The sequence below is a fragment of the Schistocerca americana genome, chromosome X (assembly GCF_021461395.2).
Source record: "Schistocerca americana isolate TAMUIC-IGC-003095 chromosome X, iqSchAmer2.1, whole genome shotgun sequence".
Lineage (NCBI taxonomy): Eukaryota > Metazoa > Arthropoda > Insecta > Orthoptera > Acrididae > Schistocerca > Schistocerca americana.
This window is the reverse complement of record NC_060130.1, coordinates 547,321,472-547,347,239: the sequence shown is the minus strand read 5'-3', so window position 1 is coordinate 547,347,239 and position 25,768 is coordinate 547,321,472. Positions and strand designations below refer to the sequence as shown.

General features: G+C 44.2%; 1 protein-coding gene across 1 annotated transcript in view; it reads left to right on the top strand.

The window, feature by feature from the left end:
• LOC124555667 (regucalcin-like) overlaps window positions 1–25,768 on the top strand; it is a 161,553-nt gene that overhangs the window by 67,925 nt on the left and 67,860 nt on the right. Inside the window, exons 2-3 of the mRNA XM_047129655.1 lie at window positions 8,936–9,135; window positions 14,698–14,901. Of these exons, the coding sequence (XP_046985611.1) occupies window positions 8,936–9,135; window positions 14,698–14,901 (404 nt within the window). The remainder of the gene's footprint in view (window positions 1–8,935; window positions 9,136–14,697; window positions 14,902–25,768) is intronic.

Sequence of the window (25,768 nt, the reverse complement as noted above, 5' to 3'; positions counted from 1 at the left end):
GTAGATTAAAACTGAAGAAACTACAAAAAGGTGGGAATTTAAGGAGATGGGACCTGGATAAATTGAAAGAACCAGAGGTTGTAGAGAGTTTCAGGGAGAGCATTGGGGAACGATTGACAAGAATGGGGGAAAGAAATACAGTAGAAGAAGAATGGGTAGCTTTGAGATATGAAATAGTGAAAGCAGCAGAGGATCAAGTAGGTAAAAAGACGAGGGCTAATAGAAATCCTTGGGTTACAGAAGAGATACTGAATTTAATTGATGAAAGGAGAAAATACAAAAATGCAGTAAATGAAGCAGGCAAAAAGGAATACAAACGTCTCAAAAATGAGATCGACAGGAAGTGCAAAATGGCTAAGCAGGGTTGGCTAGAGGACAAATGTAAGGATGCAGAAGCATGTATCACTAGGAGTAAGATAGATACTGCCTACAGGAAAATTAAAGAGACCATTGGAGACTAGGCGCGCAGTCCGGAACAGCGCGACTGCTACGGTCGCAGGTTCGAATCCTGCCTCGGGCATGGATGTGTGTGATGTCCTTAGGTTAGTTAGGTTTAAGTAGTTCTAAGTTCTAAGGGACTGATGACCACAGCTATTAAGTGCCATAGTGCTCAGAGCCATTTGAACCATTGGAGAAAAAAGAACCACTTGCATGAATACAAGAGCTCAGATGGAAACCCATTTCTAAGCAAAGAAGGGAAAGTAGAAAGGTGGAAGTTGTATATAGAGGGTCTATACAAGGGCGATGTGCGTGAGGACAATATTATGGAAATGGAAGAGGAGGTAGAAGAAGATGAAATGGGAGCTATGATACTACGTGAAGAGTTTGACAGAGTACTGAAAGACCTAAGTCGAAACAAGGCCCCGGGGGTAGACAACATTCCATTAGAACTACTGATGGCCTTGGGAGAGCCAGCCCTAACAAAACTCTACCATCTGTTGAGCAAGATGTATGAGACAAGCGAAATACCCTCAGACTTCAAGCAGAATATAATAATTCGAATCCCAAAGAAAGCAGGTATTGACAGATGTGAAAACTACCGAACTATTAGTTTAATAAGCCACGGCTGCAAAATGCTAACACCAATTCTTTACAGACGAATGGAAAAACTGGTAGAAGCCGACCTCGGGGAAGATCAATTTGGATTCCGTAGAAATGTTGGAACACGTGAGGCAATGCTGACCCTATGCCTTATTTTAGAGAATAGATTAAGGAAAAGCAAGCCTACGTTTCTAGCATTTGTAGACTTAGAGAAAGCTTTTGACAATGTTGATTGGAATACTCTCTTTCATATTATGAAGGTGGCAGGGGTAAAATACAGGGAGCGAAAGTCTATTTATAATTTGTACAGAAACCAGATGGAAGTTATAAGAGTCGATTGGGATGAAAGGGAAGCAGTGGTCGGGAAGGGAGTGAGATAGGGTTGTAGCCTATCCCCAATGTTATTTAATCTGTATATTGAGCAAACAGTAAAGGAAACAAAAGAAAAATTTGGAGTAGGAATTAAAATCCACGGAGAAGAAAGAAAAACTTTGAGGTTCGCCGATGACATTGTAATTCTGTCAGAGACAGCAAAGAACCTGGAAGAGCAGCTGAACGGAATGGAGAGTGTCTTGAAAGGAGGATATAAGATGAACATCATCAAAAGCAAAATGAGGATAATGGAATGTAGTCGAATTAAATCGGGTGATGCTGCGGGAATTAGATTAGGAAATGAGACGCTTAAAGTAGTAAATGAGATTTGCTATTTGGGGAGCAAAATAACTCACGATGGTCGAAGTAGAGAGGATAAAAATGTAGACTGGCAATGGAAAGGAAAGCGTTTCTGAAGAAGAGAAATTTGTTAACATCGAGTATAGATTTAAGTGTGAGGAAGTCGTTTCTGAAAGTATTTGTATGGAGTGTAGCCAGATATGGAAGTGAAACGTGGACGATAAATAGCTTGGACAAGAAGAGAATAGAAGCTTTCGAGATGTGGTGTTACAGAAGAATGCTGAAGTTTAGATGGGTAGATCACATAACTAATGAGGAGGTATTGAATAGAATTTGGGAGAAAAGGATTTTGTGGCACAACTTGGCTATAAGAAGGGATCGGTTGGTAGCACGTATTCTGAGGCATCATGGGATCACCAATTTAGTATTGGAGGGCAGCGTGGAGGGTAAAAATTGTAGAGTGGAGGGAGACCGAGAGATGAATACGCTAAACAGATTCAGAAGGATGTAGGTTGCAGTAGGTACTGGGAGATGAAGAAGCTTGCACAGGATAGCGTAGCATGGAGGGCTGCATCAAACCAGTCTCTGGACTGAAGACCACAACAACAACAACCCAAAATTTAAGCCTTAAAGGTAGATGTGACTTTTGACAGTGAACTTAATTTTTAACATTTGCAAGTTCAGGACGCTTTGTTGATATTGTTAGGATTAAGTCAGTAGATCTCTAGATGGACTTATTTCACGTGATAGATCTCAAGCATAAAAAGGATGAGCACTTTGCCATAGGGTATAAATATCTATGGAGTGAGCATTAGGAAGCGCAGAACGAGAATTCTGTCCGCAACATCTCCTGAAACTCAAGTCACGTGATTTTGGGAAGGCGCATTTTTGGCCTTTTAGCGCGTAGAGTATTTTGAGTGTTATTACTTCACTGCTGCAAACAGATCTCTGTCAGAAGTATCGTGAAACTATGTATACGCGTTTTAAGGACGTTTTAACAATTAGATACCAGGAACTGAAGTTGGCTTAAAGACGTGAATTGCAGTGCTATTGTGCTTTCTCGCCACTATATCATAGCTCAGATTCTACTTTATTTACGATTTTTTGGAAACGGAATGAGAAGTGACAGCCAACAATATTTTTTACGTTTTCTATTGCACTTATTCATAATATCGAATCTCTGACCTAATTACTTACGTTACAATGACACAGTAGACGGCACCGAAGTGTCACGAAAAAACAACGCATTTGTAACTATAAAATTGTTACAGTAAATACCGTAAGGGATTTGCATCACCTGCATGTTCATTATTGTCTTCAATTATTCTTTATTTACCCTTCTGCTTTTTATAGACAAGTAAAATATCTATAACATTTTTCCGCCATCTTATCAGAAAAGTAAAACCGTATGCTGTACACAAAAAAATAAAAAAATAAAAAAAATGGAAGAGTGATAGTCGAATTCTGGAGTACTAAAGGGAGTGAGAGCCAACTTTATTTTTTTTACGTTTTCTGCTGTACCTACACATATTATGGAATCTGTTCTAATTAATGAAGTTACAAGGAGACAGTGTAGGAAACTGTCTCATGCAGAAATACTTACATACAAACAAGGGTTTGAGAAAGTGCATAAATTGGAGGAAATTAATCAGACTTTCACGTATAAATTTTATCTGCATATCAAGGTAGCACCAATATGTATACACTGACTGGCAGTTTACCCAAATACACTTGCAAATTTATCTAGCACTTGTTTCGAAAACACATGGCCATAAATTCGCAGAAATTATTTCTGCAATACAAAACTTTATAATACAGTGTACTGATATTTTTCAACATATAAAGCACTTCATATTAATGTGACATTTACAATTATATGCTTGTTGTACACATCTATGAAAAGTAACTGGTCCTCTTTTTACGTCCATAGCAGTGACAATACGCTTCATAGCTGTTACTAAAGTTCAAACGTGCAGAAATGAATATAAAACAAGGGGAATACGTGCAATTTGCAAGTTCCGCTATTACCGCAAATTGTAGGTAAGCAGCGTCGTCCCAAAATCGCATAACTGTTCACGGTTTAATGGTGAGAACATACGCAGTGGGCTATGCCCAGTCCATAGATATATATGCTTTATGGACAGTACCAGAGATGATAGTTGTCGTTCATCTGCTAATTGTATTGGACGCATTTACGAGAAACTCCGATATCTAGTCATTACCCAACATCACTATCGGCATCATTATTCGAGTATCATTAATGTACGAGTGTGTGTGTGACCTTGCAGTAATTCAAGAACGCAAATAATAACAGCAAAAAGGAAAATTAAACTTTTCGTTTGTTGACTATTCATCTGAAGTAATCACCTAGAATTCTTCTTTTTCAGAGCAAACTTATACGCGGAAACGGAAGTAAAGAGCTATATTCTAGTGTTTCTCCGCATTTAACAGACTGCACGGTAATCGACGAGCAATATAAATCAACTCGGCACATAAACTATAATTATAATAATAGTAAGTATTTCACTGATTCTTGCTTAGGAACATTAGACATTCGACAGTTGTTAGTTGAACTGTCAGCTGTACCAGCCTGTTATCGCTTCCTAACGCTCTTCAGCTTTTTGGTCCCTACATCGAATATGCTGTAGTCATTCATGAACGCCAAGTATTTTCCTTTCCCGTACCCGGAAAATCCTCAAAAGCTTATTGCATATGGAACAGAATGGATCAGCCGTAGCTTATTTGTTCTCTCAAATGGTTCAAATGGCTCTGACAAGGGAACCTCTCCATCGCACCCCCATCAGATTTAGTTATAAGTTGGCACAGTGGATAGGCCTTGAAAAACTGAACACAGATCAATCGAGAAAACAGGAAGAAGTTGTGTGGAACTATGAAAAATTAGCAAAATATACAAACTGAGTAGTCCATGCGCAAGATATGCAACAACAATGAATGATTACGCTTAGGAGTGCCGTGGTCCCGTGGTTGGCGTGAGTAGCTGCGGAACAAGAGGTCCTTGGTTCAAGCCTTCCCTCGGGTGAAAAGATTAATTTTTTATTTTCAGTTTATGTGACAAACGCTTATGTTTTCATCACTTTTTTGGGAGTGATTATCACATCCACAAGAAAACCTAAATCGGGCAAGGTAGAAGAATCTTTTTACCCATTCGCCAAGTGTACAAGTTAGGTGGGTCGACAACATATTCCTGTCATGTGACGCACATGCCGTCACCAGTATCGCATAGAAATATCAGACGTGTTGTCCTGTGGAGGAATCGGTTGACCTATGACCTTGCGATCAAATGTTTTCGGTTCCCATTGGAGAGGCACGTCCTTTCGTCTACTAATCGCACGGTTTTGCGGTGCGGTCGCAAAACACAGACACTAAACTTATTACAGTGAACAGAGACGTCAATGAACGAACGGACAGATCAAAGCCTTGCGAAAATAAAGAAAGTAAACTTTTCACCCGAGGGAACACTTGAACCATGGACCTCTCACTCCGTAGCTGCTCACGCTAACCACGAGAACACGGTGCTCCTGACCTTACACTGTCCTTCATGTTGCCTATCTTGCACATGGACTACTCAGTTTGTATATTTTGCTTATTCTTTCATAGTTCCACACAACTTCTTCCTGTTTTCTCGATTGATCTGTGTTTAGTTTTTCAAGGCCTATCCACTGTGCCAACTTATAAGTAAATCTGAGGGGGGTGCGATGGGGAGGTTCCCTTGTTGCACTATGCGACTTAGCATCTGAGGTCATCAGTTCCCTAGACCTTAGAACTACTTAAACCTAACTAAGCTATGGACATCACACACATCCATGCCCGAGGCAGGATTCGAACCTGCGACCGTAGCGGTTGCGCGCTTCCAGACTGGAGCTCCTAGAACCGCTCGGCCACACTGGCCGGCATAGTTGTTTTCAAAACGAGTATTTCATTCTGTACAGACACTACGCTGTCATTAAATTTTTCAACAGATTAAAAACTGTGTAGCGATCCGTCACACGAACACAGATATTGACTTATCGCGCGAAAGGAATAGTTTCAGGATTGAGTTTCGTCCTGTGTGAAGTTTTTTTGTTTTGTTAGAACGAACTGTCAGTCGTAGTGGGAAGCATTTATTCTGTTACAGGGACCTGGAGCGATGTGGCTTGTCTTGTACCTCAAGTTTGCTTGTGGCTACATCACCACTGCGCGGCAGATACGCAGATAGGTTAAAATCCTGGGAATTATGGGACAGGAGAAGTACGATGATATTTTATTCGTTCGCTTCTAGTAATCTTTGATGACACATTAAATTTCTCAAAATTTCGCTCATATAAACCGGGAAAAGTACGTTGCTGGACGTCAACGTGCAACAACCACTCACAGACGGCAGGCGGCAGCACTAGCAGTCGAGGGTGGATAAAATGTGATGTAGGGGACACGAAACACATTTCAATCGTTGTCGTAATATGGAAACGGAGTGACTTATCTGATGTTCAGAAGGGCATGATCATTGGCGCCGGCCGCGGTGGTCTCGCGGTTCTAGGCGCTCAGTCCGGAACCGCGTGACTGCTACGGTCGCAGGTTCGAATCCTGCCTCGGGCATGGATGTGTGTGATGTCCTTAGGTTAGTTAGGTTTAAGTAGTTCTAAGTTCTACGGGACTGATGACCATAGATGTTAAGTCCCATAGTGCTCAGAGCCATTTGAACCATTTGATCATTGGCTTTCGGGCCAAGAGTGGAAGCATTTCCAAAACAGCTAGATTTATAAAATGTTCGTGTGCCGCTGTGATTAAGGATACTGTATACGGCAAAACAGCGTTATACAAAACCAGCGCCGAGGCGACTATAGTGCACCGCGGGCCTTAGGTAACTGGGACGAAGAGCGGCTGCGTAGTTGCGTACGGGCGAATAGACGTGCAACTGTTGAGTAACTGACCGCCCAGATGAACCACGGGTCTACCAACATTGCTCCTCAAAGACCGTTCAGCGAACATTGCTGCATATGTCCCACCGCATCTAGCGTGTTGTTCCTGCATCCATATTGTCTGCAGTTCATCGGCGACGAATGTTGGAATTGGCACGCCAGTATCGCAACTGGACGTCCACTGAGTGGCGACAGGTGGCTTTTTCAGACGAACGATGTTTTATGCTCGTGAACTGTCTCTAAGCAAACACCCTGTAATAATCGTCGGAAGGCTCTAGGCTGGAGGAGGGAGCATTATGGTCTGCGGCATGTTTTGTGCCGTTCTCTGGGTGATATCGTTATTCTGGAAGGTGCAATCGATCAACACAAGTACGCATGTATCTCTGGGGACCATGTACACTGCTATACGCAACTTGTTTTCTCTCGGGACGATAGCGCCTACCGGGAGGGAACTGGAATGTGTCACAGAAGTCGCAGGGCACATGCGTGGTTCGAAAAGCACCAGGACGAGTGTATCATACTCCCTGGAATTAAACCCAATCGATAATCTGTGGAACTTCCTCGACCGGGCTGTATGCGTCATGGATCCTCAATCGAGAAACCTAGCGCAGCTGCACACGGCGTTAGAGCAGGCATGGCGACACATCCCTGGCGGTGCCTCCCAGAACCTCCTTAACTCTCTTTCCGCACGTGCTGCAGCGGTCTGCGCTGCGAAGGCGGTTATTCGTGCTTTAGACAGGTGGTCACATTAATGTGACTGGACTTTGTATATGCAACATTATATTCTATGTGTACACCTTCATGAACTCTGTGCAACACACTGAACTACCTGACAGAGACACTACCCATTCTACAACCTACTGGCTCCTTCCAGTTCCATTTGCGTATTAACTACAGGAAGAATGATTATTTAAATACCTTTGTGGAAGCTGTAACTAGTCTGATATTGTCTCCGCGGTCTCTACGGGAGCGATTCGTAGGAGTTCTTAGTATATTCCTGGATTCCTTTCTTAACTCTCGACCTTGAACTTTTTAGTAGACTTTCCCGGGAAAGTTGACTTTTGTCTTCAAAACCCTATCACTTAAGGTTTTTCCCAATTTGATGACGCTCTCTGGTGTGTCGAGCAAACGAGTGACCATTCGTGAAGCTTATCAAGTAATTTTCAGTTGAGTCATAAATTTCGTTTGATATTATACATGACTGTTCTTATATTAATAAGACTAGCTGAGTGTCCGACGTTGCCCGGGTATGTATTTATGCCAGTCTTCTATTAGCCCATCTCCCCCTTCCCCTCCCCCCTCTCTGACCATCTACACGTTCACCCCCTCTCTGCCCATCTTCTCCATCCCGTCTCTCTGCCCAATTCCTCCACGTCTTCCACTCTCTCCCCCTCTCCTCCTCACCCCTCTCCCTATTCATCTCCTCTGCTTTCCTTTCTCTGTCCATCTCCTCCTCTTCCCTTCTCTGCCTATCTCCTTCTCTTCCCTTTCTCTGTCCTTGTCCTGCTGCCCTTCTGTCTGTTCATCTCCTTCTCCTCTCTTTGCCTGTATCTTCCTTCCGTTGAGGCTGTCCATCTCCTCTTCTTTCCTTTCTCTGTCTATCTTCTCATCTGCATCCTCTCTGTCCTTCTGTCCATTTCCTTCTGCCCTCACTCTGACTATCCTTTCCTCCCTACATTTTGTGCACATCTCGCCCTTCTCCCTCGCTGTCTGTCCATTTACTCCTCCCCCTTTTTTCTCCACGTAATCACTCTCACCCCAATAGGAGGCTCCAATAGGAGGCTGGTGGTTTTTACCACCACAGCATTTCTTTCCAGACTGTAAATAATATGTGTACCAACTTTGGTTGAAGGAGGTCCATTGGTTTAGGAGGTAACGTGGAACATATGGACATACTCACATATATACTCACATCCATTTTTATAATATGTATGGATTCATAAACAAATTGACCGAAAGTGCTGGAAAGCCAATGGAATCCTATATGAAATACTGAAGACTATAACGCCCTTCGCGATCAAGCTTTCAACCACTGGCTGCAGCCTAAGAAGTTGAAGAAAATGGCAATGAAATTTCTAAAATAAATATAGAAGGATTTTGTGAGCACAAGCTAATGTAATGTAATGGTTGATGCCCATGTGTATTGAGACCGAAACACATTCGGCGTAATATCATTTTCAGTTGCACAGGTGTTTGGGACCTTTGTTATTCATGTTGTATATTAATGACCTTAGTTAGTTGTGAAATACTTTGTTGGGTGGCTGAATTACGGGAAAGTGACGATGAGAACCGCTTTGTGTACGCAGGACCCACGGGTGGCGCGTCAAGGGTGGACGCAAGGAGGGAGCGCCGGCTATCCGGCTGACCGCCGTGACACCACCCGTCATCCACGGCGAAGGACCGCACTACGACGACGAGAGCGCCGCCCTCTACTACGTCGACATCATGGGCAACTACGTCAACAGATTCGACACCACCACCAACGTCACAACGAAAGTACAGCTGCGTAAGTGTCTCATGCTCTGTTGGTAGGTGTAATCCACAGTCCTACGGCTTATACCTGCCAGTGAATATGCCAGCCACCTGCCGCAAACAGAGTAGCGCGGTATATGTGGTGACACACACGACCGACCTCTGTCTATAATCGATAATACTATTTGTCGCCACATGCGTCATGGTTGATTTGAGTTCATCCTTGGAGAAAGCTGGTGCCCCCAGATACGTTATCGTCCTACCTAAATTGCATATTTTCTGTACTTATCCAACGGATTAATACGTTTTTGTTAGTTATATCCTGTTATCTTTCCATTTTCCATCTGAGTTTGCTCCAAACTCATCAAACAACAAACAAATCTCCGTCTTTCTGTCCTCAGACAGGACAATCGATACCGACCGACCGTCGTATCAGCCTCAGACAATGGCGTCATCTGAATGCGGTATGGAGAGGCGTAGGGTCAGCACACTGTTCTCCCGGCCGTCGTCGGCTTTCCAGACATTGTGACACCGGAATCGCCTCTCCTTACTCAAGTGGCTCAGTTTGCATCAGTTGGCATCACGAGGCTGAATGAGCCAGTTCCAGTTCTCCCAATAAAGAAAAATTGCTAGCAGTACCGGGAATTGAACCGAGATCTTCGTACGACGGCCAGCTTCGTTGACCACTCAGCTACAGGGCGGACGCCAGCTGCATTACACTTTTGTAGTCTGTGCCGGCCCTGCGTCATGCAAAAGTCACCTGCTTGGTGTTTCTTTTCGTTTTTAGTTGATTGCACTGCCCCTTCACAAGCACGCATCTAGCAACGATACGAGCTGAAAAGGAGACTGGGTACGAACAAGCAAAATGCTGCCCTTGGCTGTTCGTGGATAATAGCGTCTTATATAGACGTCGCAAATACAAGAAATTGTATCAAAATACGGGAATGCATGCTGAGTATCGACACTTGATTCAGGGACTAGCAACACAAACAAATGCGCAAAAATAGAGGATAGGACCTATAATCTCGCTTCTGCTCCATTGTCAGTATGTCACTGGAAGTAGACGAAACACTAAAATATATAGGAGAATGCGTCGGGAGTGATGTAAGATGGAAATAAAAACAAAACTACACAGCCTGACAAAAAAAGTTAAGCAGCCAAAGGACTTGGTCTGATGTCAGTGTAACCTCGTACGCGTACACATCATCTTCGGGTATGTACGTGATTAGAGTAGCAATTCTCTGTGGCAAGTAAAATGGAAAACTGTGTGCATTAGTTTTGTTCGTGTTAATGTTGTTACCAGGCCTGGCAGGGTATGTAAAGATCGTGAAGAGCATCAGGTGTTCAGTAATTACTTTGAAGGACGCAAAGATGTCGCGTAATCGTCTGAGACAGCGTTATCAGTACCTGACACAGTTGGAAAGGAGCCTCATTCTTGGTCTCCATTTGGCCGGCTGGTCGAATCGTGCGATATCCAGATTTGTGAGGCATTTGGACGTGGAAAGTCTCGACGTTGGGCTGCATAGAAACGTGGGTGCACATATACTTGTTGTCAAATTTCCGGTCGATAACGCCTGATCACCACAAGGTAGTATCGCCGTATTGTGCACCAAGCACATCGCAACCCCTTCACATTTACGCCTGCCGCAGAAGAACAAATAGTTGTCTCCCTGCAACATTCTGTGTCATCCCGCATGATTGGTCGGAGAATAGCAGCAGTCAGACTAGAGTATCACTGCCCGATAATTCGGAAGTTCCATGAGGCTTTTTGCTGATGACGCTGTTCTATGCAGAGAAGTCGAAGGCTGGAAAACTATAGCGAAATGCTGGAGGACCTGCAGAGTATCGACGCTCGATGCACGGAGTGGAAATTGACCCTCAACATAAACAAATGCAACTTATTACGAATACGTAGACAAAAAGACCCTTTACTGTGTGGCAACATGATTGCAGAACAAAAGTGGGAAGTGTCACAGGTATACAAAATACCCTTGCGACGCACCGGAAGGTGACTTGCGGAGTTTAGATGCAGATCCGTAGGCTGTTACTAGCACCACAACAATAACGACTGCGTTTGGAGTGATGCCGTGATCAGTAGGCATGGACTGCTGATGAAATGCGTCGCACTTCCTTCACTCATGAATCGCGGTTCGGCACTGCCACGAATGACCATTGTCGGTGAGAACGATGGCGACCTAGGGAGAGGTCCTATTATTTCGGAGAACCACAGTGGTGTGTTATGTTAACCGGGGACCTAGAAACGACGGAGAGGCTCCGTCCCCGCCGTGGTCCACAACTCCACGACGACTGCCGCAGTCCACTTCACCCCTCCGCCGCCCCATAACGAACCCAGGGTTATTGTGCGGTTCGGCCCCCGGTGGACCCCCCCCCCCCCCCAGGGAACGTCTCACAGCAGACGAGTGTAACCCCTATGTTTGTGTGGTAGAGTAATGGTGGTGTTCGCGTACGTGGGGAACTTGTTTGCGGAGCAATCGCCAACATAGTGTAGCTGAGGCGGAATAAGGGGAACCAGCCCGCATTCGCCGAGGCAGATGGAAAACCGCCTAAAAGTTATACACAGACTGGCCGGCTTACCGGACCTCGACCCAAGTCCGCCGTGCGGATTCGTGCCTGGGGACCAAGCGCTTCTTCCCGCTCCAGAAAGCCGTGCGTTAGACCGCTCGGCTAACCAGGCGGGCCAGTGGTGTTACTCCTGGCGTCATAATGTTAGAAATCATCGGGTATGACGTCATGTCACTGCTGGTACTGACTGCGGGAACTGTGATCGCACAGTGGTATGTCACAGATATCAAAAATGGCTCTGAGCACTATGGGACTCAACTGCTGAGGTCATTAGTCCCCTAGAACTTAGAACTAGTTAAACCTAACTAACCTAAGGACATCACACACATCCATGCCCGAGGCAGGATTCGAACCTGCGACCGTAGCGGTCTCGCGGTTCCAGACTGAAGCGCCAGAACCGCGCGGCCACTTCGGCCGGCTACAGATATCCTAAATTCTCATCTGTGAAATTTTTCAACAGGATGATGCTCGTCTACACACGGCACGTGAGAGTGGAACGTCATACTGGTAAGTAGGCTTAATTGACAGCTCAATTGCAGCGTGGATGCATGCCCGAAATTTAATGGAAAAACACCACCTAATCTTTCAACCTGTAAAGTTTTATTTCGCTTCCTCCTTCCCTTCTGGGTGCTTCAAATCTTCTTTGGCAGTCAGTGTAGTTGTAAGACAGGCAGGTGCCAGACCCAGTTCCTACGTACTTGAGTATTAGCCGTTAAGTCTGGACGCCTGACAAGGTAGCATTAGTAGATCTGCGAGGTCAGTTGCTGGATCGTTTAGGTGACGCGAATAATACAGAAATCTTCATTCAGATCGAGCAGCAGATGTTGGGATAGAGTCGTTGTTCGTCATGTATGTTTTATTGTTAAAAGACCGAATGTGTATGTTCCACAAAAAATGAAGGAACAAATTACTTCTTCTAAATTACACGATGATTTTTTCCACTGTGGAAGGCGACCGCCGTGTCAATACCAGGCAGTTGGCCCGCCAATACAGGGTAACCCAGACGACCGTGTGGAACATTCTTCATCACATTTGTTACTACCCTTATCACTTGCAGCGTGTGCAGGGCTTACTAGCGACGGACTTTCCACATCGGGAGCAGTTTTGTCACTGGTTCCTTCACTAGACAACCACGATCCGGGATTTGTGTCATCCATTCTATTCATAGATGAGGCTATCTTTACGTGGAGTAGTATCTGCAACTGTCATAACAGTCATCTGTGGGACAATATGCAGAAGCCCCATGGTATGATGACAGCGAATCATCAGCATCGGAACAGCCGGAATGTGGGGGCCAGGATAATTGGTGAACATATTTTAGCACCAGACTTCTTTCCACGTCGCGTAACAGGCCGGAACTATAGGCGTTTCTTGCGGGTGACTTTGCTGGAAGAAGTGCCATTGATAATTCGATGGGTTACGTGGCTGCTCCATGATGGTGCTCCAGACCACTTCACCGTTAACATTCGGACGCTTCTTAATCGTGTCTTTTCTGGTCGATGGCTTGGACGAGGGTGTCCAGTTGCATGGCCTGCTCGTTCACCGGATATCAACACGTGCGATTTATAGTTATGGGGCCATCTCACACTGGAGCAGCATGTTCATGCTGCCTTTGACACTGCTCGGATGCAGCCTGGCCAATGTGAACGTGTGAGACAAAACATGCTACGTCGATTACATACATGCGTTGAGGCACATGCAAACCATTTTCAACACATGCTGTTAACTGTGGCTGCATGGTTCAGCGCGTATTAGAGCGCAGTCTCTGTAACAATGTGTGATTGAATAAACAGTCTCTAGCATGGAAACCATACATTTCCGGACATATGTTCACTATACCTACATCGGCCAATCCCTAGAGTTTGCACACGGTGGAAAAAATCATCACCCTTATATCTCTTGAAACGACATTGATGGTAATATCAGTGAAATTCCTCTACAAGGATCTACCAACTGTCGTTCTTCCCGCGCGTCACCTGCAGCTGAAACACTAGGGAAGAAAACAAACCGAGGGAGGTGGCGCAGTGGTTAGCACTCTGGGTCGCATTCGGGAGGACGACGGTTCAAACCCGCGTCCGGCCATCCTGATTTAGCTTTTACGTGATTTCCGTAAATGGCTGCAGGCAAATGCCGAGAAGGTTCCTTTGAAAGGGCACGGCCGATTTTCCTCCCCATCCTTCCCTAATCCGAGCTTATGCTCCGTCTCTAATGACCTCGTTGTCGATGGGACGTTAAACACTAATCTCCTCCTCCACCAAAACGACATTGATTTTCGATATAGTCTTCACCGAACACCGTATTGTATGCAGTACTGCTTGAAAATGGTTGTCTCCATAAACTAAGGGTGGAGTAAATATAATAAAGAAGGTACAGAACAGACAAAATGTAATAGTGTTTGAATCTTCTCATAACTGTAAAGGGGTCTGCAGAATGTAAATGTAGATACAGTAAGTGCTTTAGAGATTCGTGTGCATTGAGGAATCTCGTAACACAACAAATGAACAGTTCTGTTGGATTTCTTTATGCTATTCGATGTCTAACTGAGTTACGAATCATGATATGAAATTTGTTACAGTCTGGGTATGTCAACCACTGAATATTGTTTAATTGTACGCAACTACTTGTGCTGTACCTTCCACATTCCTCTGTATGAAATCCACCTAAGGCAGCTTTATACATCATAGTTACCTAAGGGTAAAGTCTGTACATATTCCGCAGTAAGAGACCTAAAAAAAAAGCTCTAAGGAAATGCGTTGTATACCCTGATGTAGTTTCATCATCACCTCAGATCATGACCTAGCAACTTCATAGCTTACTGCTTGCGAATTTTTTTCCCTTGAAAAAAATGAATATGTTTACTACCTGTATAAAAATGGAAACGTAAGTGAACGTTGTTGAAAACTATGTACAGACTCCAGATAGGGTGAATTACTTGTGTACAGATAGCTTAGATAAAAGTCATGCTGATTCTGTATGCAGGTTGTCGTAACAAAGATGCATCATTTTCTTGCAGCGACGAACGTGACACTGGTGGTCCCAGTGAAGAACACCAACAATCAGTTTGTGGTGGGCATCGGGCGCAATCTGTCGCTACTGACGTGGGACGGTCAGGATGGCACGTACTCCAGTCTGGAAACCATCGTCAGTGTTGAGAGCGACAAGCCAGACAATCGCTTCAATGACGGGAAAGCGGACAGCACTGGTCGCCTGCTTGCCGGTAAGTTCAGCTCCTCACCTGCTTGCCTGTTGTAGTACAGAGTTGCTGCACAAACACAGGACACTTATTTAAGAGGATGTCACCTTACTGGAGTTTTACAGGTGTCCCTGGAATCACGCCATACGCTGGTTGCGGTGTAGTAAGAGGTCATGTCAGTTACTTTATATTCCCAGTAAATGCGAGACCATGCTCTGTTCTTAATTTTATCGGCATTTTAACTCACATCGTTTCACACAGATAGGACGAAGGGCGGTGTCAATGCCACACAAGTACGTAGTATTCAGCTAAGCGCTATAATAAGACAGTCTTAAGATTTCGAACATCGCTGTTCTTCAGCAACTCTGCTGTACCTATTAACAAATATTACAACATTTGTGTGTGGAACAGATACGGTATCATTATGATAAACGAAATTGCAGGAAATATTTACAATTAATTTTAGTGAAGCATATTTTCGTAGATCAAATATTATCTGTATCCGATATGGGAGTAGTTGACTCTGTCTAGTGCATGTTGGTGTCATCCCTTAATCATCTTTTAAAATACGCGATTTAAAAGTAATAGCTCTCTACTGCAGAGATTTATCTTAAAACTTTTTAAAATATTTCACATTTGACAATGGATTCAACATCGCATAGTGTGCCACTTTAAAGACTTGTATGTATATGACATTCAAATATAAAACGTGGCATCGGATCCTACAGAGCATAGGTATGGAATGTACACAGCTACTGATATGCGCTGACTGCCTGACTTGTCTTACGACGCCACTGGTAGGTGGCACTCCTGTGCACCCTGTATGCATGTAGCTTCAATGAGTAGCGTGCGAGATTTCACACATATTTATTACTAGAATTAACATATTAACTAGAAAGTTGAAATAGAAGAGGGGAGGGGGTAAAAAATGTGGTATTAATGCCCCATGGCTTATAAAGAGCCCTCAGGCTGGGGTAAACATAGCAAACTCTTTACAGTATCACAAAAAAGCACGAAAAGCCATTTTGCGTGAGCACGCTGCTGTAACAAGCATGAGTGTCAAAGCAAAAACGCTTCAAGGAAATATTATCAGTGTATAAGAGGCCCAATACTTGTGTATTAAGTTAACACATGACATGGAGGAACACTGTAAAAGGACACACTGTGACGGTGAAACTGCAAATGTTGAATGACAAATGCAAGTTGTTGGACAGATGAACGGTGCAGAGGGGAAGGGGGAGCGTAGATCATCAGTTGTGAAGCATCATGCTCAAAGGGAGGGGTCTTACTGATAAGCATGTTCGTCATCCATAGTTAAGCGGATGTCCAATATTTTAGTAATGAAGCACTTGAGACCCATACTATCCCTTTGTCATTTTGCATGTGTGTTATTCTGCCTATAAGAGATCCTCACTGTTGAACGACGCCTCGCCGGTGAACAAAAAATACGCAGTGTAAACGGCTGCGTGGCGCAACGTTGCAAAACCCACTGCCCGAACTCCATATGCGAAGCAAAATCATGGGCCGTTAGCGCCTGTGGCTTTTGAAAATAGAATGGATGCTTTCCCTCCACATGCATCACCCTCCTATACTATGTGGTTCCCTTGCAATGCGTGTGTCACAGCGTGAATGCTTGTGAATGGGTCTGCGTCGAGTCTCTCTGATACATCCTCTTTAAATCGTTGTGTGCGTACGCTTCGCACGCGACCTGCCCTGTCTTGACGGCCTCTGAAACCACCTGTTTCACCCAAACTCTAATGAATAGCTGCAAACGTAGAATGGCATGGCTGACGCGTATTTGGTTATCTTTGCCCTTAGAAATGGTTCAAATGGCTCTGAGCACTATGGGACGTAACATCTGAGGTCACCAGTCCCCTAGAACTTAGAACTACTTAAACTTAACTAACCTAAGGACATCACACACATCCATTTCGAGGCAGGATTCGAACCTGCGAGCGTAGCGGTCGCGCAGTTCCAGTCTGAAGCACCTAGAACCGCTCGGCCACCTCGGCCGGTTTGCCCGTAGACGCGTGAAGCTGAGTGCCCATTTCCTCTTGCCTCACGATAAACGAAATGCATATCGTTCTGCTCGGACCAGATGAAGTTCTCCAAGATTCGGCATAACAGCATGCGACGAACTACGAATGAGCACCGAGTTTGTGCCGTGTATGTTTGTTTTCCCCTTTGCCGCCACTACTGTTAGATGTCTCTACAGTGTTGTTGTGACAGGCATAAACGCGTTTAGCGCCATCTAACGCCCAGAATGATTTCAGTCCTATTGCGAGACCTCCCGCCTACAGTTCCTCAGCATACCAAGTCACATTTGCTGCCGTATGTGTGGCCTAGCGGCAGGCGCCAGCGCCAATAACTTCGACGCTCTGTAGCTTCGTTCGATGACGTTTCTGGACACAGGTTCCTATCCTCAGTTTGTTCCTCAAGATTCCCCGTAAAACATCTCGAAGTTTGTCAGTATGGTTTCGTAACAACCTGTGTATGGCTAGCTTAACAATTGTTGACGAGGAAGATCTATCACCTGCAATGTATCATGTAACAAAGACGCAGAAGTACCATTGTGAACCATTGTGTCGTTCATTCATGACAACTATTACTTCAGCGCAGCTGTCTTCTACGACTCAACAAATATTCTATATAAATTAAGGAAAGCTACATCCACTTTTGAAATAAGTCTCTCAGAATATTTGTTCCTGTAGAACAAAAATATAAACAGTTGTTCATTTTGGTTTTTTTCTTTTGCTATGAAACGTTTCTCAGTTGATGTTTCAAAAACTATTCTGTCAAAATGGATGCTTTATGGCACACATCGTAGCTTCAGGGTGAAACGATTACCGTATCATTATTAATAATAGTTATAATGATGTATCCAGATTAATTGACCAGTCATACATAACTGTAAGATTTTGAAACGTAAAACATTCTTGCTTGATGCTTTAAATTTGCTGCATATGCAATATAGCTGACACTTCGAAATTATTTTTAAACTTGGAAGGGAAGGCGCATCTCCCTACTTACTAGTAAAAGGACTTACCAACAGGAAGTACATCACACTCAATGAAACCATTCCTGTTATTTTGTGTCACAGGTTTCACACAAATATGCTTTATAGGACTACATACAGTAACAATGAAAGTTTCAATTACATTGAAAGTCACCTCGTGTTTAGAAGTCAATGTCAAACAGATCTGGTGTCTTATTTACCCACGTGCAAAACATTTTATTTTTGCAGTGCAGTTTTTCATGAATAGAAACCACGTCGTATAAAAATTAATTGCATTCTTAAATGGCCTGCAGTTTTCTCGAGATTATTGTTCTCTCAATATTTCTCTTGATTATTAAGAGAAAATTGTCTGCCGGTGTCCCTGAAATGTTGCGACAGACTTCGAGATTTTGTGGAGGGTATCCTCAGGAAGAAATCGAGGATAGAAACCCGTCTCCGGAAACAAAGTCAAACGATGCTACAGAGCGTCTTAAGTTATAGGCACCTGTGCCTACCACTGGGCCACCCCTTAGGCGGCAAACGTGACTTTGTACGCTGAAGTATTGTAGGCGGAACATCTCGTAATGTTATTCGTTATTCAGTGATCACGACTGATTGCCACGATCGCCAGTGGAGAAGACGGTGCTAGATGCTGCGTATATACGCTTTGTCCCCTATGAATGCGACGCTCTGTTGCCTTGATGGATGACTGTTTCGGACACGGGTTCCCATTGGCAGTTACTTTTTCTCCTGTATACCGAAAACAGTGGAATTTTAGAGGTTTCCAGTGGAAAAATAAACGCGGATGGAAACCCGAGTACGAAACCGTTATCCACCGAGGCAACAGAGTATCGCATTCATAGGGGACAAGACCTTTCTACACGGCAGCTAGTTTCATCTTCTCCACTGGCGATCATGCCAGTCAGTCGCCATCACCCAATAACAAGCAACGCTGCTAGACGTTCCGCTTATGGAGACCTACAGTTTAGCGTATCATCTGAACTAGGGTGCTACCTCGCACGCTTCACGCAAGCATAAACGTGTCAGAAGGTATGGCACACTACGCGTCAGAAAAAAAAAATGGATACAGAGGGGCCCTATACTCCTGCACCTTTTTATACAAACTGTTGCTCACAAAAACACTATGAAGGTGCCATGCCATGAACAACAAATTGGCATGATTTGCTTCGATAGGCAAATGATTAGCATTTCAGCGTACCTACATGAAGTAATTAGGAGTGACGTTATCTACATACTGTATACACTGAGGTGTGAGCAGTCATGGGATACCACCTAATATCGTGTCGCACCTCCTTTGCCCTGAGTAGTGCAGCAACTCGACGTGGCATGGACTCAAAAAGTCGTTGGAAGTCTCCTGCAGAAATATTGAGCCATGCTGCCCCTGTAGCCGTCCATCATTGCGGAAGTATTACCGGTGCGGTACTTTGTGCACGAACTGACCTCTTGATTATGTCCCACAAACGATCGATGGAATACATGTCGGGCGATCTGGGTCGCCAAATCATTCGCTCCAACTGTCCAGAATGTTCTTCAAACCAATCGCGAACAATTGTGGCCCGTTGACATGGCCCATTGTCATCCATAAAAATTCCATCGTTGTTTGTTAACATGAAGTCCATGAATGGCTGCAAATGGTCTCCAAGTAGTCGAATATAACCATTTACAATCAATGATCTGTTCGTTTGGACCAGAATACCCAGTCCATTCCATGTAAACACAACCCACACCACCAGCTTGCACAGTGCCTTGTTGACAACTTGGGTCCATGGATTCGTGGGGTCTGCTCCACACTCGAAACCTACCTTCAGTTCCTGCCAAGTGTAATCGGACTCATCTGACCAGACCACGGTTTTTCAGTTGTCGAAGGTCCAACTGATATGGTCACGAGCCCAAAACAGACGTTGCAGGTGATGTCGTGCTGTTAGCAAAGGCACTCGCGTCTGTCGTCTGCTGCCGTAGCCCAGTGACGCCAAATTTCGACGCACTGCCCTAAGGGATACTTTCGTCGTACGTCCCACATTGTTTTCTGCTGTTATTTCAAGCATTTTTGCTTGTCTGTCAGCCCTGAGAACTCTACGCAAACGGCGCTGCTCTCGATCGTTACGTAACGCCGTCAGCCACTGCACTGTCCGTGGTGAGAGTTAATGCCTGAAACTCTTGACACTATGGATCTCGGAATATCGAATTTCCTAACGATTTCCGAAATGGAATGTCCTATGCGTCTTGCTCCAACTATCATTCCGCGTTCAAAGTCTGTTAATTCCTATCGTGCGACCATAATCATGTCGGAAACCTTTTCACATGAATCACCAGGGTAAAAATGAGAACTTCACCAATGCACTGTTCTTTTAACATTTCTGTAAGCGATATTACCGCCATCTGTATATGCGCATATCGCTATCCCATGACTGTTGTCACATCATTGTATAAGGAAAGATTATACGGCGGCTTTCCCATTCAGAAATCGCGTTTGAAACAAGTCATTCGCTTGGGTTAGGTCTCGTGTCAGATGAGAAACGTCTACCAGTACGTCTCGGAATTTGACAGCAACAAGATCGCGGCTATCGAGAGTGCGCTTTATTGTTCCTCAATATTGCTGCTCGTGTTGGCCGAGGTCCCACGACTGGCACTGGAATATGAATCTATGGGTTGAGGAGGGCCATACATAACACCGTGCAGGATCTCAATGGCCCCACACGACTACCCCCGAGAGGACTGATATAATGTTCGCAGGGGACGCGCGAGATAAACAGGACATTATTTACCTTGAGTCAGGAAATAAACTTGTTTCCATCAAGATAACTATCCTGACGGACAGTACGACGACGTCTGAGGCACTATGGGCTGTCAGTACCGCGACCATTGTTTCGGCTTCTTTCGACGCCGCAGCGGAGACACGAGTATCAAAATCGTTCCACCGAACGACAAAATTTCACACACGAGTGACACCACAGTGGCTTTTCATGAAGAATTCTGGCTCCTGCGTACAGCATCTCTGTGGAGGCATCCGTGTGCGGAGGCTCCGAGGACGACGAATGTTGCCAGACGGCATCCGTCATCGTCATACAGGCCCAGCACCTTGCATGATGCGTGGGTTTTCATTGGGAACACAACAGTATCGTCTCTGTTTCCTAAAGTTGGTAATTTCGACATGTGCTGTTATATTTCTGACGTATTAGGAGCAACGGAAGTACCCATCTTCGAGGCCCATGTGACGTTATTTTTCAACAAGATAACGCGAGACCACATGTTGTGTAAGGTGTCCTGACATACCTTCATGCAAAGGGTGTTCAAATGTTGCTCTAACCGGGGCGTTATCTAGATTTCACCCATTGAAAACACGTAGTCAGTGGTTGCCGACCGACTGGCACACCACACGAGCCAGCTACTACGACTGACGAATACTGGAATGGAATGACATACCCGTCTCTGGCATCAAAGCTCACTTCTAATCTATGACCAGCCGGGTTGGAGCCATTGCTACTGCCAGAGGTGGCAGATCTACGTACTAAATTCCGCACTCTGTATACTCACAAATCACCTAAAAATTAAATGATGTGTTCTTCTTATTATAACGAATAGATGCAGTAACTAAAAGTTACTAATTTCCATCTTCCCTGGCGTCGCAGTGTTAAAGTCCAGCAATGTAGATTCAAGAAGTTGATGAAAGGACGTCTTGACTTCTGCGTCACATCAACGTCGGGGAAAGACAAGCTCGGCTTGGGCAACTGTGAGAGAGGGAAGCGGATGACTTTTTTCCGAAGGAAATGATCAAAGAAAACTTTGAAAAATCTAAAGTGGGCCAATCGGGTTTTCAAACTTAATTCCGCCAGATTGAGGGTTCAGTGTCTTAAGCCCTGTGCCGATTCGTTCGGTAGGTACAAGAAGTGGTTAACTGGCTGTCACGTGCAGTGTATAGTGATAGCCTTGTAAAGTGCACTAAATTCTTTCGTGAGATGATATATCCTTTCGCAGCACGGTTAGCCAAGATCAACCCATGACCTCAAGAAGAGGCGAAATAAAAATAATAGTTATTGTCCGAACTGTTAGACTTTTGCGGCAGATCCAACGGTCACATGGCTAGTGATAGTGATGCAATGTCCATTTAACTTAGTAATTCCGCAAGGAGTCGCAAGCTATCAATGAGAATTTAGGAAGAGGGAAACTATGATCATCATATTAGACTAAAGGGGAACCTTACTAATAGGTGGAACAACGTTCACGAACTTTCGTAAATGACAAGATAAAATAAGTTTACGATGGTTCCTTTCAAAACGTGAGATGATTTGCCTCCATACTGGTCATGATCTCTAACCTCCATATGCCGGAGAGAGGAAAAACATACGGAAGTTAATGAATGTGATGTTTTTGGAGGCACCAAGTAAATTTCGTGTGCGCAATGTAGACCCAGGTGGCGTCTTTGGAGTGGTTGGCACTGATAAGCAGAAATGTAAGTAACTGATGGAAACAGGTAAAAGCACATGAAATGTATTCGAATTTGCGAATGTGGACAGTCATCCGCTGTAAAATGGAATGACGACAGTGAAAATTTGTGCCGAACCCGAATTTCTCGCTTATTGCGAGCGGTCGCCTTAGCATTAGGCTAATCGAGCACGACTCACGGCCAGACCCAAACCTCCGTATTTCGTCAGCCATGTGTCTACAACCTGTACTCGTACGTTCATTATGTATTTTAATTGAAAGTCGGTTGCCCGGTGTCGGTGGTTAAACACGATATTGCAGTGGCTGCGTTGTTCACAAGTACAACGCAATCTTCCTTCGAACATGGATGCTGTTAGTCATTCCATTATACAGCTGATAGTTGTCCATATTCGCAGCTGTGAATGCATTTCATGTAAAATGCTCGATAGAGTTCTCGCCCGGGAAAGCCAAAGGTCCCGAGTTCGAGTCTCTGTCCGGCACACAGTTTTAATCTGCCAGGAAGTTTCATATCGGCTGTAATCTTACCCTCCCACACATCGCCATTAAAGTTACCATTCTTTGCACAAATTTTGAAAATTTCGAGAGGAGTAAGATTACAAAAGAACAACATTTTTACTTATCTAGATTATCTTGTTGCTGGCTCAAAATCTTGTTGTGTCTAGGAGTACATTCTTCCTGCTGAAAATTTTGATTTAACGTTGCGGGTTCTTGAAGACGAAGTAGCTGATGAAGAGTTGCCTGTTGCTATGAATATCATTTTATTTTATCCCATTCTTCAAAATCACATCGACTTTATAATTTCCACATAAAAAAACCAATAATTACATTGTCGGTGACAAATTTATAAAAACGTCTACTTCCATCTGAGGCATGCTCACTACTACTTACATTCTGCAGTACTCATAATTTCCAAAGAGCTTACAAAGCAAAAGAGTTTACAAACTTTCTTGACAGGAAAAGAATCTTTACCGAATGATATCATTATTTCATAAATAAATCCGGAAACAAATTTAATAATTAGCATTTGATTGCGCAATTAATAATATGAATTTTAAGTATTCCAGAAAGTTTGTAATTTCAATTATTCTTAAAAGAAGAGTAATTTTAACTGTTAGTACATACCGATTGTAACACATTAATTTCCGTTTTATACATTTTAGCCTGAAATATAATACATCGTATACAAAATCCTATGAATTCTTTTAGTGAAACAGCGAGATAATTTTAACCTATGCAAGAATCGATAGTATACATGTATCGATTATCTCTATAAAAAAAGGAATGTTAGAGGTGGATGATTCATCATACAGCGCACACTCCGCTGTAGAGTGAAAATTTCATTCTGAACATTTCTTGTCTTTCATAACTACTATAGTCACTGTAGTGTCTGTACCTTCGGACATGCAAGCATGTCCGATTGACTATTGCGTACTCTTTCTGAACAACACGGCCACTGCAGAATTGTAAAGTTTGTTTTATTTAAAAAGCCTCAAGAGTTTTCACATTCGGGGGCATTAATTTTTAGCACGCCCCCGTAGATTCAGAAGGTGTCATACTCAACGCCATGCGGGATCTCAGCTGCCATGTCTGAAGTACCGCGGAATGTCACACGGCGACTGTTTTTGCGGCTTCTCTTAACGCAAAGTTTGCCAAACTGTGTTACGTGGAACGCTGGTGGTTCGCGGAAAATGAATAAGTGCTCCGCTGAAAAATATTAATGACATGACGTTTTTTCGATGTTTTGACGATGCTAATTAGTCTAAAATTTTTATTATGGTTTCCGAGTTATTATTACGATTTGAAATTGAAGTGATCACTGAATAAGACAAGTTTTTTTCATTTTAAAATTTTATTAATCCTCAAAATAAAGGAGGTGTTCTATCAAAGTACCTTGATTTTCAGTGTGTTCCGTCAGAGGAAAAGTTTGGGAACCTTTGCCTTAACGCAGCAGGAGAGACAAGCTCGCCTGCAGAGGTGCATACAATTACAACTACGCTAGAAGACAATCATCACGTCGTCTTTTCAGACGAGTCACGAACTTTCGTATAGCTTCACGATGTACGTATAAGTCTCTGGAGCATCGCAGGAGAACGAACATTGGCATACTGCATTCGCCATCGTCTCACGAGCGCAGCAGCCCTCTAGTCCTCTGGCTCTCATGGCCGGTAACTTGGACAGAAGGCGGTAGATTTCTTCCGTGTCATGGCCGGAGACTGTTGCGTATATTGGAGGACTCTGTGGCGTTATCTTTCAGCAAGATAATAGAAGAGGGCATATTGCCAGTGTCTCCTCACCTATCTCACTACGTGGGGTGTTTGACTGTTGCCCTGAGAAGCACTTTCAACAGATCTCTCATACATTCAAAACGTCTGGTCATGGCACAGGAACGCAACCACTCGTCAGCCCTACAATTAATGAACTCCGGAATAAAGGCGAAGCAACACCAAATGTCGTATCCATATCTGTAAGCCAAGCTCATTTCGACTCAATACTTAGCTGCGTTAGAGCCTTCTTTCCTTCCAGTGGTGGCACCTTCCTGAATTAAATTCCGCGCCCTGCACACCTCCAAAGCGGCCTTATACAGACACTATAAAAGTCCTGCATCTCCTCGGTTCCGAGAGTTCTGGAAACTGTGCAGAATATTGGAATAGAGATCAACGCAGACATCATTTCCGCCCTTTTCATTGCTCATGAAAGCCACACATTGCATGTTGTACCACCATACAGCGTGACCTTCAGAGGTGGTGGTCCAGACTGCTATACACACCGGTACCTCTAATACCGAGTAGCTCGTCCTCATTCATTTACGCATGCCTGTATTCGTCGTGGCATGCTGTCCAAAAGTTCATCAGGGCACTGTTGGCCCAGATTGTCCCACTCCTCAACGGCGATTCGGCGTAGATCCCCAGAGTGGTTTGTGGGTCACGTCGTCCATAAACAGTCATTTTCAATCTATCCCAGGCTTGAATAAAATTTTCACTCTGCAGCGGAGTGTGCGCTGATATGAAACTTCCTGGCAGATTAAAACTGTGTGCCCGCCCGAGACTCGAACTCGGGACCTTTGCCTTTCGCGGGCAAGTGCTCTACCATCTGAGATACCGAAGCACGACTCACGCCCGGTACTCACAGCTTTACTTCTGCCAGTATCTCGTCTCCTACCTTCCAAACTTTACAGAAGCTCTCCTGCGAACCTTGCAGAACTAGCACTCCTGAAAGAAAGGATACTGCGGAGACATGGCTTAGCCATGCAAGTTCTGCAAGGTTCGCAGGAGCGCTTCTGTAAAATTTGGAAGGTAGGAGACGAGATACTGGCAGAAGTAAAGCTGTGAGTACCGGGCGTGAGTCGTGCTTCGGTAGCTCAGATGGTGCCGGCACGGTAGCTCAGCGTGTTCGGTCAGAGAGCTGGTTGGCCTCTGTAATAAGAAAACTGAG